The sequence below is a fragment of the Osmerus eperlanus genome, chromosome 2, assembly GCF_963692335.1.
Source record: "Osmerus eperlanus chromosome 2, fOsmEpe2.1, whole genome shotgun sequence".
NCBI lineage: Eukaryota > Metazoa > Chordata > Actinopteri > Osmeriformes > Osmeridae > Osmerus > Osmerus eperlanus.
Window position 1 is genome coordinate 3,298,637 of NC_085019.1, and position 17,231 is coordinate 3,315,867.

General features: G+C 48.9%; 1 protein-coding gene across 3 annotated transcripts; it reads right to left on the reverse strand.

Annotated features, from left to right (window-relative positions):
• Window positions 1-631: 631 nt before the first annotated feature.
• Window positions 632-15,697, reverse strand: ppp1r1b (protein phosphatase 1, regulatory (inhibitor) subunit 1B). 3 transcript variants are annotated; one of them, XM_062446807.1, is made up of 5 exons: window positions 15,176-15,697; window positions 5,029-5,118; window positions 4,793-4,868; window positions 3,024-3,176; window positions 632-2,120 (listed from the first exon to the last, which is right to left on the reverse strand). In XM_062446807.1, the coding sequence occupies exons 1-5, from the start codon at window positions 15,281-15,283 to the stop codon at window positions 1,966-1,968; spliced, it is 582 nt and encodes a 193-aa protein (XP_062302791.1). In that variant the 5' UTR covers window positions 15,284-15,697; the 3' UTR covers window positions 632-1,965. The 3 variants fall into 3 exon arrangements, with proteins under 3 accessions (XP_062302791.1, XP_062302774.1, XP_062302783.1); XM_062446790.1 differs by having other exon boundaries at window positions 3,018-3,176; XM_062446799.1 differs by having other exon boundaries at window positions 3,018-3,176; window positions 5,035-5,118; window positions 15,176-15,696.
• Between the last annotated feature and the right edge of the window lie 1,534 nt (window positions 15,698-17,231).

Sequence of the window (17,231 nt, forward strand, 5' to 3'; positions counted from 1 at the left end):
GTTGCAGTATTTATTAGTCATATAGCGTTTTGTTGTGCGGAGATTTAACTTTCCTACAGTGAGTATAGACCCAGCACGGGTGAGTGGCAGCAGGCATACAAAGACCCGCTCGCTCGTTCTCATGATGCGCTGTTCTTTCAGCACCCCGCGCCCAAAGTTGTCTCACCTATGTGGAGAGGAACTCTCCTGATGTTTTAGCTTGATGTTAAATCTGTTAAATCTATCTAGATCTCTCTCTCTTTTTCTCTCTCTCTCTCTCTCTCTCTCTCTCTCTCTCTCTCTCTCTCTCTCTCTCTCTCTTTTTCTCTCTCTCTCTCTCTCTCTCTCTCTCTCTCTCTCTCTCTCTCTCTCTCTCTCTCTCTCTCTCTCTCTCTCTCTCTCTCTCTCTCTCTCTCTCTCTCTCTCTCTATCTCTATCTCTCTCTCTCTTTTTCTCTCTCTCTCTCTCTCTCTCTCTCTCTCTCTCTCTCTCTCTCTCTCTCTCTCTCTCTCTCTCTCTCTCTCTCTCTCTTTTTCTCTCTCTCTCTCTCTCTCTCTCTCTCTCCCGCACACACACACACACACACACACACACACACACACACACACACACACATATAAACCCATGACTCAAACACACACAGGAGACTGAGTAGAGAAGATAACAACAGTGTTAGGTTTTATTGGAAATGAAGAAAACCCTTTATCAGAAACATGTGTACACTTATCTGTTCAGTTGCACCAATCAGTTGAACAACGCTCGGACATAATGATGATAACAACGTTCAGATGGTATAAAGCATTTTTTACGCCCAGATGTGGTGTTCCATTGTTGCAGGGAGAGAGGGAGAGCTTGTGTGACTGTGAGAGAGGCTGTGCAACCACATTATTAATCATCAGCGAATTAGACTGGGCCTGTACAACCATCCAGACAGTATAAGTGTGTCCAGTCACAGAGAGGATGAACTACGTTTTTACTCTGAACTGTAGGTTTAAGAAAAATAACTATACATGTGTACAAAATTGTGGAGATTTTTTTCTGCAACTATTACAAACCATGAGACGCTATCCACAAAAAAACGTTGGCCAGGTTACATTTTTCAGAGGTAGAATTATACAAGATATTTTCTAAAATATGAAGTAATGGGTTTGAGTAAAGTTACTCTGTGCCATCCTTTACTTGTGCAGAAACATTCCCTATTATATCTGCCTACAACCACTTGATGGCAGTAGAAGCCCTTTTCTTTGAGCAGACCAAAGTATTTCACATTTTGTTTTCAACCAGATGTTCAGTTTAGGCCAGGGCAAAACGAGGTGCGTAGTTTGAAAGTGTCACGCAGGTCTTTCAAGCTAATTTGAAAGGCGCCCATAAAATTATTGTCATTTGCATACAGTAAAAAGGTGTTTGTGTATTTGTGTGTGTGTTTGTGGGAGTGGCCTGAGAAAACTCAAGCAGAAAAAACATGGGTCCCTCTGACATGGAGGTTAAGACTAGTGTTTACACTGGGAAGCATCTGATCATGGTGACCTTGGGGACCTTGAACAATTCTACTCCCATCATGTTTATGGAGACACGGGGGCCAAAGTGACATGTTTAGCTTGATTGACATGATGTGCTGTTGAATCACTCTTCGCCACCCCATAAAGGGCATATCTATAAAACACTTCTGGAACTCAACTTCTCCTGCCAACTCCCACCCTTGTCTCTCTCTCCAATTCTCTGGCGATTTTCTAACATACAGCTTTATTGCTAATTCATTTATTCATACTTGTCAACAGCCTCCAGAGTTTGTCACTTAGAGATAGAATCCGCACACAAACACACTTTTTATTCTCGAACACTACACTGACGTCAGACACATTCACACATACACACACCTGCACATCCACTCCTCTCATTTAATGTTTTTGAGTTAAAAAATATTTCACACTCTTACACACCCTCTCTCTCCCCTCTCCTCTCCCACTCTTTTCCGTCCTCCATCAGTCACTCCCCGGTCTGTTTTCCTGTCTTTCCCTTCTCTTTCATCTCCTCTTTCTCATCCTCCTCTTCGTCGTCATCCTCCTGGACCTGTTTGGACATCATCATCATCACGTTTGACACCTTTTCTGTTATTTCAGCAGTGGGAGCGTCTTGCTGATCTGAGGGAGAAAGGTCCAATCAACAGATGCAATCGAACGTCACATCACACACAAGCAACCTTACATGTTTTTATATCTATTTTACTCAATGCAGCATGCATAGTCAACTATGGCAGCTGAAAAGCTCAACGGTAAGCAGTTAGCACCCCTTTACAATTGACAGTATTGTATGTACACTCAGAACTCATTCTCAGACCACACAGACCAGGTAGTTTCAGGTAGGAGAGAGTTAAAGTTGTAAAACTGCAGGTGCTACAACGTGCATGCAGTGTGCTCCAAGGAATCAGCTTCTCCATCTGCTTCTCGAACAACTGAGTTTCTGCCTGAGTGGCTGTGCTAAAATGGCAAGGTGTTTCTTTTTGGAAAATACGTACTGTCATGACCACGTTTTGGACGGGTATGCATTAAAACTGGTTACATAGCATCAGATAATGGGCTCTGCCCTTAGACAAACAGTGAGTGCAGTAGCTGCAGTGAAACATTGACTGGAACCTTCACCAGAGTAGGACAGTACAGGAGCACAATACATTGCAGTGTGCCCTCTGAAAGATTTGGGCCCCTCTCTGATAGGTTTGGGCCCCCTCTGATAGGTTTGGGGCCAGAGACATTAGGGCGATCTGTCAACACGGTAAAGTTCACCTGAACCCCCACTGATCCATGGAGGAGCTCACTTTACCCCGAAGACTGCACAAGGATGGCCCACAGACAAATAGCCCTTTGAAGCAGTGCTAGGGGGCTAAATGAATCCCGGCAGCTACTGAACACAGACAGACCAAGCCTCTGAGTTGTACATGCAGGTGTGTGTACTGTGTATTAGCTCCAGTCAGTGTCCCTCCTGTGTGTGGTGTGTTGCGGTTGTCACAACGCAGGGCCCTGTTGTGAGTGCTGCCCTCTCACCAGCACCTTGGGTGGGGGATTTCTCCTCCCCCTCCTCCTCCTCCTCCTCTCCCTCCTCCTCATGCCAGTGGTAGTCATGGTACTCTTCCCCCTCAAAGTCTTCCAGAGGGGGGTAGACCCCTAGGTGCTGCATGTGAGCTTCAGCCATCTTCTGCACGGCTGTACTCATGCATACACAGGTTTGGGCAACACGCAAACACAGACACACACAGGGAAAGAAACACAAACACAGACAAAGGGATAAAGGGATAGGTTTTGGATTGACTAGGCTTCAACAGGCTTGTTATTGTTACCATGCGTCATGCGGGTATTTCAGTGCATGTCAGACGGACAGACGAGTCCACCAGCTATACCAGCAGACACCGGGATTTGGTAGCACTGGTTGTTGCTCATTGATCTTTGCAGTAGTGAGTCATTTCTACATAAAAAAAGGTGGTGTTTTGTTTCCTAGCCTTTCTCTCATCCCTCTTTCCTTTTTGGTTTCGGTTCTCTCTTTATCCCTCTCTGCTGCTGTTCTCTGGATGCTGACTCACCTCATTCTCTCTCTCGCCCTAGCACTCTTCATTCCCTACTGTCTCTCTACTCCCTCTCCCTCTTTCATAGGTCACCTTGGCCTCTCTCTCGCTCTCTTTCGCAATACACACCTCCAACACTGCGACACAGACACAGGTTGTTGTTCTTTGCTGGGATATCTGAACACAAATCTCAAAGGGAGGAACGTCTCTCTTCCTGAGATTTAGAACGTCTCTTCTGTCAGCGAGACGAGATGATTGGGTGACAAGCAACCCTCTGACACACGAACACAACTCAAGTCAGTATACTAACCTGGGGGGTATTCCAGAAAGCAGGTTATGTGACAAACCCGGGTAGGTTTAACTCCCCAGCTGACACCCAGCGTTGTAGCAACATTGCCAGTAGGTTGCTGCAACATTGTGAATCAGCTTGTGGGTTAACTTACCCGGTTATGTCACATAACCTGCTTTCTGGAATACCCCCCTATTGTACACGCACCTATAAATCTCTACCTTATAAAGCACTGCTGACAAGCTAAAAATGATTTTCTGATTATTCAGCCACATCTTACATATAGCTTTGCTTCTGCATGCAAGGATGGAACTGCATTTATAGTTGCACTTACAGTTGCAGAGAGAGAGAGAGAGAGAGAGAGAGAGAGAGAGAGATGTGTGTGTGTGTCAGCAGCTGTATACGCTGTCCTGTAATCCTGGATGATCCAGAGTTGCACAGACTCACACTCAGTGTCTCACAGCTGTCAGTCTTTAATCTCTGTCTTTCTCCCTCTCTCTCTCTCTCTCTCTCTCTCTCTCTCTCTCTCTCTCTCTCTCTCTCTCTCTCTCCTCTCTCTCTCTCTCTCTCTCTCTCTCTCTCTCTCTCTCTCTCTCTCTCTCTCTCTCTCTGTCTCTCTGTCTCTGTCTCTGTCTCTGTCTCTTACTCTCTCTCTCTCTCTCTCTCTCTCTCTCTCCTCTCTCTCTCTCTCTCTCTCTCTCTCTCTCTCTCTCTCTCTCTCTCTCTCTGTCTCTCTCTCATACATGCGTAGCGTACTCATCCAAATTAAACTCCAAACAAACCCCACTCGATCCCTTACGTGAACTCTAAAGATGCGATGTATCTGCATCGAGCATGTTGCCCTGCTGCCTCTACAGCCTACAAGCAGCAGGACAGGTAACATAACAAGGAGAAGCAGGGTAAAACATGGCATGAACACAGGGATGGTTCACAACACAGAGCACAGTGTCTGACCTCAGTGACAGACATACCTCTCAGTGACGGCGGCTGGTACACATTGGGATTGACCCTCTTGGGTTTGAGCACACCGTTCTCCCCGACGACCCACTGCGAAAGGATGGAAAGTTCCACACGAACACTGCGATGAGTAAAAAGCCTTTGTGTACGTGCAGTATATTCATATAAAGCAAAGCCATGTGATGTTGATCATGCCGCTATTGTGACGGTAGCCATAATACTGGCATGATGCTCCTGAGCAGCGGCGCACTTTAACCTGGTGGGTGGACTGGTCATCTTCAGGGGAGGCTTGGTCTGCTACTCTGAACAGTGTGGCAGGTGTGGGCCTCCTGCGCCGGATCTACAAACATACACACAAACACACACACAACACACAAGAGGATCATCAACATCATGACGTTTGACCGCTTGAATCCTCCCTCCTCCGAGTGACTCGCCAAGCTCTGGGCCACCACCGGCCTTCTAAGACTTAGTTCCCAGTTGGACTAGAGACCGTTTGCAAATAGTCTGAGCGTTCGGCAGAGGTGAGGTCAAAGGTGTAAGGCTGGAGTCACTGGAACACAAGGCCTCTTGTTTTGTGATTGTGCGCAACAGTTTGGGGGAATCGCTCTTCGTCAGACAGGCAATGGTGCAATCCGAGGCTGCTGAGATGCAGTTGGAGCCTCAGAGTTGCACCTTGTGCAACAGATGCTTCATCACTGTTTAACGATGTGTGTCTACTACCCATACAGTGTCCACGTGAGTGGACTTTGGGACTTTATCTCCAGACAGTGTGGAGTGTGCCTTGGTTTGCCTGCGTGCCTTCCCTCATCACAGACACAGCACATGGAGAGGAGAGAGGAGGAGCAATCTAGAGCCAACCACAAGCCCGTCAGCCCCTCCCTGCCTCTTGGGCCCCCGCTCCAGGGGCCCAGGATGGAGCAGACAGAGAGACAGACAGGCAGACAGTCAGGCAGGCAGACAGACAGACAGACAGACAGGCAGGCAGGCAGGCAGGCAGGCAAGGAAAAAAAAATTAGACAGACAAAAATGTGTTGCCATAGGCAACAGTCCTGTACAGCCCTTCCAACTCACTCAATACAAAGTCTTAAATTCAAAATACTGGACAATGGAAAGAATTCAGGGAAGGGGTCAAGCAGCGGAATTCACGGTGCCTCACTTATATTACCAAGTGGAACCCTCCTGGTCCCTCTTTCATACAGTAGCAATTTGGATTTCACCTCAAAACTTCCACATAGCACATCACATGACACAGGCATTCAGAACCACTTAGACAGAGCCCAAGGACGAGCCCACCTTGGGGTTGACCTAAAGCTAACTGTGTACGGTGTCCCACAAGACAACACAAGATGAAGAGAAGCACTTGTTTGTGGGGAATCTGCTCTATGGGCTGTGTTTATGTTTCACAATGTGGATGTAGGAACAGACTGACATGCGTCAGAGAGTGAGGTCAGTGTTGCCAAAGCAAAAGCTTTTGTAGGCAACAGTGGAAAGCTACGGCCGCTAACAGGATAATGCAGGACGTGGAAGCATGGATTCGACCGCTATTTATGATACCAGTGACACATAATCTCATCAATCAAGTCGTGCCTTTCCTGCAATCGAACCCTCACTGTCTCTCTCTCAGCCTCCCTCTTCCTTCTCTTTCTATCCTATGTCTCTCTCTCTTTTCTCTCTCTGTTTCTCGATATCTATTTGCAGTCACTTTCATCTTTTATCTGTTCACATTTTATCTGTTCACTGTGCTGTGGGATCTCTCCTCAGCTGAAATGTTGTGATGTGGAGCTCACGTGACGTGTCACTTCCTCTAGCCCTCGCACCTCCCTCCGCCTGCCACAGCAGGGGACATCCGCAGGGCTCTGTTTGACCCCCTCTGTCTCCCTCTCTCCCCAGACAAGGTGGGGAAGCCTGGGGCTGATGGCTGCCTGCCTGGCTCACACCTGCTACCAAACACTGCTGAATTGAGTCTCCCTTCCTTCCTGTGGGCTCCAGGGTTGAGCTAGTATACACAGTCTAGGGCTGTCAGAGGACCTGACCAGATGTTACCAGGTCCATGGTCTCCCCATGCCAAGGCCAGTCATTGCACGGTAAAAACAATTTGGCTGCTCTGCTGCATTCCTGCCAGGCGCATGAATGGTCTACATGGGATCATTTTGTTGAGAGAGAGAGAGAGAGAGAGAGAGAGAGAGAGAGAGAGAGAGAGAGAGAGAGAGAGAGAGAGAGAGAGAGAGAGAGAGAGAGAGAGAGAGAGAGAGAGAGAGAGCGAGAGAGAGAGAGAAGCAGAGACAGAGACAGAGACAGAGAGACAGAGAGAAAAGACAGATGAAGATAACAAAACCTGTGTATGGATTAAATACATGAAAGAAGAACAAGACAAAAATCATCGAAAACGATGCTGGATAATTTAGGCCACTGAGGTATACGCTAACATTCGTTGTATTTAGTGTCAGCTACTTCATATTCACTTGCTATGGAGGCTGGTGGTGAATGTCAACACTGAATTTAGATTACTCTGTAACCTTGGTTTTACATGCCTAATGAAGGCATGACCTATGAATTCTTTCACTTGTGGATGTGGGGCTCATGCATTTTTGCGAGGATGCCCTGTTCCAGTAAAGCACATGAGTGCTATTCTTCTGGGAAAACATCAAACACGACTTTTCACTAGACACAAGCCCAATCTAGCTACACGGCTCTCTCAGATAGATTAAATGAGAATAACTATAGTGACTAGGCACACACACAGACACATACAAAGGCACCATGGGGTGGTTCAGGGACACATGACGGTGGAAAGGCCATATGATGTAACACTCCGCGCAGCTTTTAAATCACCCCACGTTGCCGGTTACATAAGATCGTCTGTGACTTTTCAATTTACGCCAGTACTGGGCTACAGCGTGTGAGATTACCCCCGGTCACTTTATCCTCTCTTCCCCCCCCCCTTTCCTCCCTCCCTCCCTCCCTCCCTCCCTCCCTCCCTGCCTCTGTGGCGGCCATTGTTCAGTCTCATTAAGATCAGCCCCGCTGTTCTAGCCTCCACCACTCTTCTCATCAGACAAGCCGTCTCAAGGATCACCGGAGCTCCACAGGTGTGTTCCTGATGCCCCTCCCCCCAACCCCCCTTCCCAACCCCGCCCCTGCCGTCCCTGACCCCCCCACCCCCCGCATCCCCCACGTCACCATGACTACACTGAGCCTGCGTTGGCAGGGGCTGAAAGCGCGGAAGGACTACACAGTAAGAGCTGTGGACACGATGAAAACATTCATCCCAAACACACGAAGACATTGCTGCATGTGGAGAGGACTTCCATTGGTTGAAAGCTAAAAGACGTGCAGGGTTAGGGTGGGGGGGGGGGTGGGGGGTGGGGCGCAGCAGAAAGAGAGAGTGAGAAACTCTCTTTGAACACAACTGATTAATGACACAGTTGTCCTCCCTCTTGGATCCAGCTTCTCTTCTTTCTCTTTCCTTCTCTTCAAAGACTGATGGGATGAAACAGGCCGGCCGTGGAAGTAGACCACCGATGTCATTCAGAAGTTTCACCTCAAGTTTGCATGACACAGCGTGACTATGCGTGTGTGTTGGACACAATGCGTGTCTCATCAGTAGCCTGCCCATGAAGTCAGCTAGGATGCAGGTTTGAGCTGATGTGGGTCTGCTCCCCAGAGCCAGCCCTCTAATCTGCCGCAGCCTATTAAAAGCTACAGTAGGACAGCGTAAACTAGATCTGAGGACCCAACAGGGACCCGGCGGAGCGAGACAAAGAGTCTCCCTGGCACTGCTGAAACCAGGCAGAGATACCAGCGCTCCCTCTCCAGGGGGCACCACTGTCTCACTACAAAGACAACAGAGGGAGCCACACACCAGCCCTGCCCTGGGATGTCCTGCTCCTGCCTTCACTCCAGGTACCAAACTCTCCATTACGTAAGCCCATCTCATTAGGCAGAGTGTGGAGGTCCTCTGAGGTAAAGGTGAAACCAGCCCCGGGTCTCACACAGAATCATTTCTGCCTTCTGTACCTCTTTCTCTAATGATCTGGTTGTCATTCAGCCCCTCCAGACAAATCTACATTTACAAAGTGACTGATGTTCAGTTAGGGTGTCAACCCTCCCTGTGCACTACAGAAATAAGTACTCAGTTCCATACACCATCAATTTAGCAGAAACACTTAGCAGCAACTAGACATGCACACAAGTTGCAAAATATGCCAGCGCACGACTCTTCCCAACCTTCCACCCTGTTCTCTCTCTCTTCCTTGTCTCATTTATCTAGCCCTCCCTTTCCCCCTCTCACTGTCAGAAGCAGGTCATTGGTCTCGACGCAGACACTTTCACCTATTCCCATCTGCTTCTGTTCTCTCTCTCATCCACTCCCTACCTTGCACTCTCTTTCTCTCTCTTTTTACTACTCCAACCATTTCACCTGGACTAGTGACTAACCACAATTTTTGGTTAAGAGGATATCACTGCCCATCCTATTTCACCCTCTGTAATCGTAAATCGACATGTCTGTGTGTGAACGTGACAGCAGGACTATCAATTGCGGCAGCTGCCCTGCCTTTTAACTCTGTGTCAAGGCCTGAGAGATCTAATGAAATGAGTAGGCTGAATCTCTTGAGCTAACTCTGCTACGTGCTATAACACAATAATGGGAAAAGTAATCCCTCTCCCAGCGAGCTGACATTCATTTAGACGCATTAACAAAGCAGCGACACTTCTGTTCAGAAAAAAACGCAATGGTTTTAATAAAAGAACTGCTTGTGCTGGCATGGTTTGGGAAACAAAAAGTGCAGAAAGTAATTATACTTTCAGGAGACAGATAACTAGATGAGAACATAATTAAATCTGGCCTCTCAGCTTTTATATGGGGCTTTTAAAGGGCTTAAGAACTCAAGTGCTGTCAACATAAGAACCGGTAATATTAATGAACTGGTGGAAGTGTGTATGCATGCTGCTTCAGACTTTCCAAAATATCATGTAATTACATTCAACAAACATCCCCAAACCCAGTCTCCACACCACACACACAATGATGCCTTCATCAAAACAGCAATTGATGGCTCTATCTCTGTCTCTGTGTGTCTCTGTCTCTTTCTGTATCTCTTAGGACCAGAGATCTATGGTGGTGTCACACACACAGCCCGAGGCAAGACCGTTGACCTGACCTATGACCCTCTTGTTGGCTGCGGTTTCATTCTCCAGAGCAGGAGACACAGTGATGGCAGACAGCATGCACTGGGCTGTGATTTGCAACTGACACACGTAGAGGCCGTTGACCCCATCATCTGCTGACTAGGCAAACAGATGGGCTGGACTACAAAGCAGCTGGAGGGTTCTCCTGTAACCCCAACCAAGCAATGTAATGATACCCAGCACTGTGACATCACACTGACTGCATCCCCGGCACTACCCGCCGTCACCCAGATACCCTCACCCCCTCACCTCCTCACCATCTCACCCCCTCACCCCCTCAGGCCCCTGAGGGGCCACGCCGCCTGCTGCTCACCTAATTAGATCCCGGTCGCCGAGGGGGAGCCTGCTGTGCAGGGGATTGTGGGAGTATTTGTTTGTGACAGTTATGAGGGTGTGTTTGGAGGGCTGGTGAGTATGAGTGACAGGGAGCTTCCAATCAGGATGAAGTCACAGGGGACCTGTCACTCAAGCTCCTCACAAGGTGTGTGGCATACAGTACGCACTACAAATGACATGTTTCACAGTTGTTTGGCTTACAGACTGAGGGGAAGGTTGGCATAAGAATGTCTGCCTTCGCCTGCTTTACACCATAGGTCAGGGATTGGCTTCACAATATTATACTCAAGTTCATAGCTTACACACAGGGGGAACTGGAACTTGGAAATACGCATTTTCCAACTATGAAACAAAGTCCCAAATCATCCGTCCAAGTCATCATAAGCTGTTAAGCATGTTAAAAATAGCAACACTGATTCACACAACAGCAACACAATGCCAGTCTCCCTTCATGTCAGCGATTAAAGATTCCAGACCAAATTAACTTGAGTTGCATTTGTCTCTCACTCTGCATCCACTGTCCTGCCTCTGACTGTTTCAGGGAATAGAGAGCTGTGCTCCGAACCAGAGCCTGACCTCTAACCCCCCTGGCTCCTGGTCTGGAGACAGATTACGGGGACAAGGCTGCCTCTGGTTCTGTGCTGACCCAGTCTGGTGCACCCAGAATCACCCCACTGATCCACCCCTGGCTTCATCCACTGGCCGGACAGCTTCATGGTCAATCCCACCCCCCCCCCCCCCACCACAGTCCTTAGCAACAGAGACGCAAGGTTGTAATCCCCCTCCACCCCCGCGATCTGAGATGGGGCTGGGGCGGTCACAACCGTGGAGGCTGTGGGCAGTTCCCTCAGCACGCCCGCTGCCTGAATGACTGGGATGCACAGGAAAAGACGCTAATTGAAGACGGCGCTTCTGTTGTGGATCATATTAGGTGTCTTCCGTTAGTCGTGTCATCCGGTGCTGTGGGTCCTCCATGTTCTCCGAGCCGCCAGGTACCAGAGCCTCTGTTGATCATCACCACATGCCGGGAGGCGACGTTTCCCCAGGACATCGCCTGCGTGTCCTAACGAGGCCCCTCTCAACGTCTGTGAGACGTACCTGGGTCGTCGTCAGATGTGTGTATTGTGTCATCAAAAAGCCAACCACCCAGCCCCTGTTCAATATTATGTTCTGGGTGTTTATCCAACACACGCTGACAGACAGGAACACAGCTGTACTGTGCGTGAATGTCAAACCACGGAACAACAACCCGACAACCGTGTGGACGTCACACTCGGGCAACATCAATGAATTGATTATGTAAACCAGCTCCTGACCGTCCAATCAGGACGGCCGACACTCCATAGTCATATCCAACGGCCGCTTCAGCAACACCGACAGCCAAAATGTGGTTTCTATTAAAAGAGCACCGACATGCAGTGTAGTTCAAGTATACAGAAATGATGTGCTGAGGTTGGAGGAGCTACGTGTTGTGAGGCGTCTTTGAGCTGATTCTGCTAATCCTGCTACTACAGATACAGGGTCAGCAAACAATTCTTCGAAGTTTTCCGAGAAACACTGTGACTGTTCAAAACAGGGAGCGGCCTTCTGAGACTCACAACCCCACCTCCCCACACACACACACACACACACATACACACACACAAATACACACCAACACCCACCACACACAGCCACTCACGTCATCACATACAGACTTCTTTTCTAGCTGGTGTTGTTAAACTGTAACCCAATAATAAACAAGTATAAATGCAGAGGAATCCAAGAATAAGTGTGTGGAAATGAATCTCTCTTTTCTTGGCACCATCCCAGATTTCAAGAAGAACACAATTAAGCCACGGCCCACTAGATCCCCATCCAGGGACAAACTCTTGAGTCATGATCCATTCATCGGTCATCCTCCAGTGCTTCCAGTCCAGATGGTGTGCAGGGGCACACCATCAGCCAAAAGTTCACAAACTCCCTTTTCCCAGCATGCTTTGTGCCATCCAGTAAGATGTTCTGGTTAGGAGTGCATGTTGACAGTCCCTCAGACAGGCAATGTTTACCCACAAACACTCACCGCACCAAAGGTCGCTAAGTGATGTCTAAACATGCTAGGGAGGGGTTGAAGGGGAGGGGATGAGAAGGGTGTGTGTTTATGTGCGTGGGGAAGAGGAGGGTGTGTGTTTATGTGCGTGGAAAAGAGGAGGGTGTGTGTTTATGTGTGTGAGGAAGAGGAGGGTGGCAACTGGGACGACTTCTACAGCCCCCGGTGTGTTCCGTTTCGATCGGAGGCTAAATAGGGGGCTAGGGAGGATGGGCTTCCCTTCGCTCCACTCATATCCCCACACCTCTCTCCATAGGATCGGCTCTGGATGATCAGATTAGGACAGGAGAGCCAAGGCCCCTGTGTTTAGTCCACAGAGCGACTCACTGTGAGGGAACGAGAGGCAGCCTGCTCACGATGACCCTAATCTCTGCCCATTATGCACATTAGCCCACATCAGCTCTGGAGCACCGGGGGGATGCTGAAGATAAACACGGGGCATGTGCAGGCTGCGGGGCTCTGATGCCTGTGGGCCTGTGGGACCGTCAGAGGGCAGAGCCTCGCCCCCGGAGAGAGCCCTCAGTATGGAGATGTCTGATCGTGGAAGCAGATTTGCGGTATATTGCTCGGGTAATTGTAATGGAGTTCATGACTTCTGGGCACCAGCTGGGTTCATGGTCTCGGCTGTCTGGCCTGGTGACTTATTCCGTGGCGTGGGAGTGAAGTTTTGTCCGTTAACATGAACTCTCCTGCAGCAGCACGCACTTAGATTAACATTTAAAATGTCTCATTCATGCAGATGACCCAAGCAGACTCCATTACGGCTCACCTTTCTGATGTGACCTGGGAGACGCAAGGGAACTGTGCAGTGCAGGCGTCATGGTAACAACCCCGACATGCCAAGGCATTACAACTGTGCTTTTTATTCCTGTTACATTCCTGTTAGCTGTGCCGTGGTGAAAACAAACAGGATATGTCATGGTGTTGACGGGGAAATGTGCTTTTAGAAAACCGCGCATGACGGTCAGAAAAATTACAACGACTTAACTGCCCCGTTTATCAAACCCCTTTCACAAACATTTGCGCTGTGTGTGTTTACATGGGTGTTTTAATTGCTGTGGGAGGGAGAAGGGGGCCTCTAAATGAATATATGTCATCAACCATGCCCACTCCCACATCCCTAGAGCCCTACACTCAGCATTGTGTAGATTCCATCTCTGAAACACACAACCGGCCTCTGTTTGCCGTGCTCCCAAAACACAGGTTCCTTTCACAACACATCCGCAGTGTGCAAAGTAAACACACACACAAACGTAGCACAATGATGTGCTTTTCTGCCGTGATCTCCACCCAGGAGCCTGTGTAATGCCACTATCACCTGCACACCTGGGACTGTCTGTTTACATGCACGAATACTGTGGGATTTACTGCCGCTCTGAGAGCTTTGCTGTGAGCCTGGTGAGTAACCCTGATGCACCCCCCCCCCCCCCCCCCTCCCTCAGCAGGGTGGAGGGAGGGGGGAGGCCAGAGACCTGCTGCCCCTGAGGCTGACTGAACTAGAGGTGAACTGTCCGGTTCAGCTTACAGATGGGGGATAAGGGGGGCTGGAGGGAGACAGAGAGAGTGGGAGAGTGGGAGAGAGAGAGAGAGAGAGAGAGAGAGAGAGAGAGAGAGAGAGAGAGAGAGAGAGAGAGAGAGAGAGAGAGAGAGAGAGAGAGAGAGAGAGAGAGAGAGAGAGAGAGAGAGAGAGAGAGAGAGAGAGAGAGAGAATGAAAGAAAGAAAGAGAAAGGGAGGGAGGGAGGGAGGGAGGGAGGGATGATAAAGGAAGGGAGAAGGGGAGACGGGAGGGGACCGGGAGCGAGTGAGGGTGGAAGGGAGGAAGGGATGGAGGGAAGGATGGAAAAGGGAGAGAGAAAGGGTAGAGGAGGGTGAGCGCTGGAGAGAGGCTCCGTGTGAGAGCAGCTCAGGAACAGGAGCAGCAGCTGAGGGAGGTGACACCAGACGGGTGAACCACAGAACAGGTCGCTCCTTCTTTTTCGACGTTCCTCCATATAGCTCTCCCTTCTTCTCCTCCCTTCCACCCTCCCCCCCGGCCTCTCCCCCGGCCCTCCCGAGGACGCGCCGCTGGCCTCGATCTCACACGGCACCGACCAGCTCCTACTTTGACCCACTTTCTCGTAGGCTAAAATAAAACTTAGCAACGACAGGGCTGAATATCACAACGCTCTGACATCACCCTGCAGACAGCCAGACACTCTCACCTGTCAACTGTCGTTTCATATACTCAATGACAGTGAAATTGGAAAGATGGGAAAAGTTTGAGAGAAAGACAGACAGATAAACGAAAGCTAAAGTTAGAATGAGTGATACTGTGAGTGGGGGTAGGGGACACATTGCAGAGAAAGACAGATACAAATCAACTGGCTAATCATTAACTGTGATGTCAGTAACAGACCATGGGTTATTTGTATAGTTGGAGGTGCCAGAAAATGTCATTGTGCTGAGTCGGACATGCTCAATAATGAGTTGCAGTTCATTTCAGTAGCACATACTTAACCAAGCCAGAGATGAGAGTTGCAGTAGGGGACCATACTTATGAAGAAACACAAAAAAGGAAATGTCCTAATAGTGTTACGCAACCAAGGGGAAAGGGGAATCTGACCACAGATCAGTCAGAAATATAAAAGAGAGAAGGACAGAGATCAAACTCTGTGGTCTACAATGGTGCACAACCATTTCCCCCTCAGGGGCGGATTATATCCGAGCAAAACACTCTCACATGAGATGCTATCCCTTCATCTTTCTCAACTGGGACAGATCCCTACATCTCTCACTCACCATCTCTACTTGTCGGGGGTCCAGCTGGGTAGGTGCCGAGGACGGATCAGCAAAGTGAATCTTCTTTCTCTCCTTGGCCTCCACGTCAACTGAATCAGAGGGCTCCATGGCTCTTTCTCCTGGCGGGTATGTGTCCCAGAGGAGAGGGTATCTCACCAGACACACAGACCTGGATCTCCCACAGCAAGGTAGTCCTGTCTCTGGGTAGTGTCCCCCGCACACTCACCTGTCTCCCTTCTCCTGACTCCCTTCAACTCAGATGAACAGATTCTCCTGTTTAACCTCTTTTCTGTCTGTCAGCCTCTCTCTCTCTCTCTTTCTCTCTTGCAGATAAATACAATATCTGTCCTGTTGTTTCCTGTGTTTTTTTAGTTCTCTTTTTCAAAAGCTGCCTCACTTTTTTGAAAAGATCGCCTGTGCGTGTGTTGGGGGTGTTTCTCTATCTCTCTCTCTCTCTCTGTTGGTCTCTCCACCTTCTCTGTCCCTTCCTCTCAACCTGTGCTGCAAGAGCGTACGAGGCACGTCTCTACAACTGGCAGGGAGAGAGAGAGGGGAGGGACGGAGAGAGAGAGGGGGTGGAGACTACCAGTGAGAGGGGAGGGGATAAAAGGAGAGAGGATGGAAGGAGGAGTGGGTAATGTTTTTGTATATATCCAAGCTGAAGTTGATTTGTAATCAGAAAAAAAGAGATAATCTCATCCCGTCAGTTGAGCCTCTTTTGGCCTCTATTTGTGAATGAGAGATTTATGTTTGCGAGAGAGATGGAGGAGAGGGAGTGGAGAGGGAGGAGACAGAGAGCAGGGGGTGGTTTAAAAGGAGGGAGAAACAGGGAATGATTAAGAATGGAGAGGGGAAAAAACAAGAAAGAAAACAAAACAGACCGTGTCAGACTATTACTTTGGTCATTTTAAAAGAGGCATTTAAATCTATTTAAAGGCAAATAGATCACAGTAAACATCATTTACTATGTGTATTGACTGGAGGAAATAAAACAAAGAGGGGGGACTCCTAAAAAACATATACAAACATTTACATTTAGTCATTTAGCAGACGCTCTTATCCAGAGCGACTTACAGTAAGTACAGGGACATTCCAGAGGCAAGTAGGGTCAAGTTCATTTGGCACGGCCGGGAATCGAACTGGCAACCTTCAGATTACTAGCCCGATTCCCTAACCGCTCAGCCACCTGACTCCAAACAAACCAGTAGGAGGACAGGTTAGTATGTTCTATGTCTGTGTTATTATTGTATATGCGTGAAGAAAAGTACAAAAACAGGACAAGGATCAAGTGAGGCAACCACGGCAGTAGCTTACGCTGAGAGACAGGACTGAGGACTTGAGAGGGGTCACGTAAACACCAACAGCTGTTCCACTGCCAGGGAACAGAGAGGGAGAGGCAGAGCCCGACGAAGGGCAACTTGGAGCAGAAGGGACAGTGAGTGCGGGAAGATGGAGAGAACAATAGACACAGGGGAGGATGTGGCAAGAGGGGAGCGAGATCGAGCATCAACATTCCCCGAATCGTTTGTGGAGCCACGCTTCAATCTCTCTCACATGGAGGAGAGTGGGGGGGACAACAGGGGGTCAGATGGCTGAGCGGTTAGGGAGTCGGGCTATTAATCAGAAGGTTGTTGGTTCGATCCCCGGCCGTGCCAAATTATGTTGTGTCCTTGGGCAAGGCACTTCACCCTACTTGCCTCGGGGAGAATGTCCCTGTACTTACTGTAAGTCGCTCTGGATAAGAGCGTCTGCTAAATGTAAATGTAACAGGGTGGATCTAGGGCTCTGCTCGGAGGACGGCTTTGGCCACAGGTGGGATGGGAGAGAGAAGTGGAGGAGGAGAAAGGAAGTGGGTGGGCGGAGGGTCGAGGAGGATCTCTGGTGTTTTGAGAAGGGTCGGATGTAAACAACACTGTCTCTCAAACCGAATCAAATACACAATGAGACATTCTGACTCCCAGCGTCTATAACCGTTAGTGAAGCTCTCTCACAGGAACACACATCAACAGACCTCAGAACGTTCACCCCCAATGGTTTGAGCATGGTAAAAGGCTGT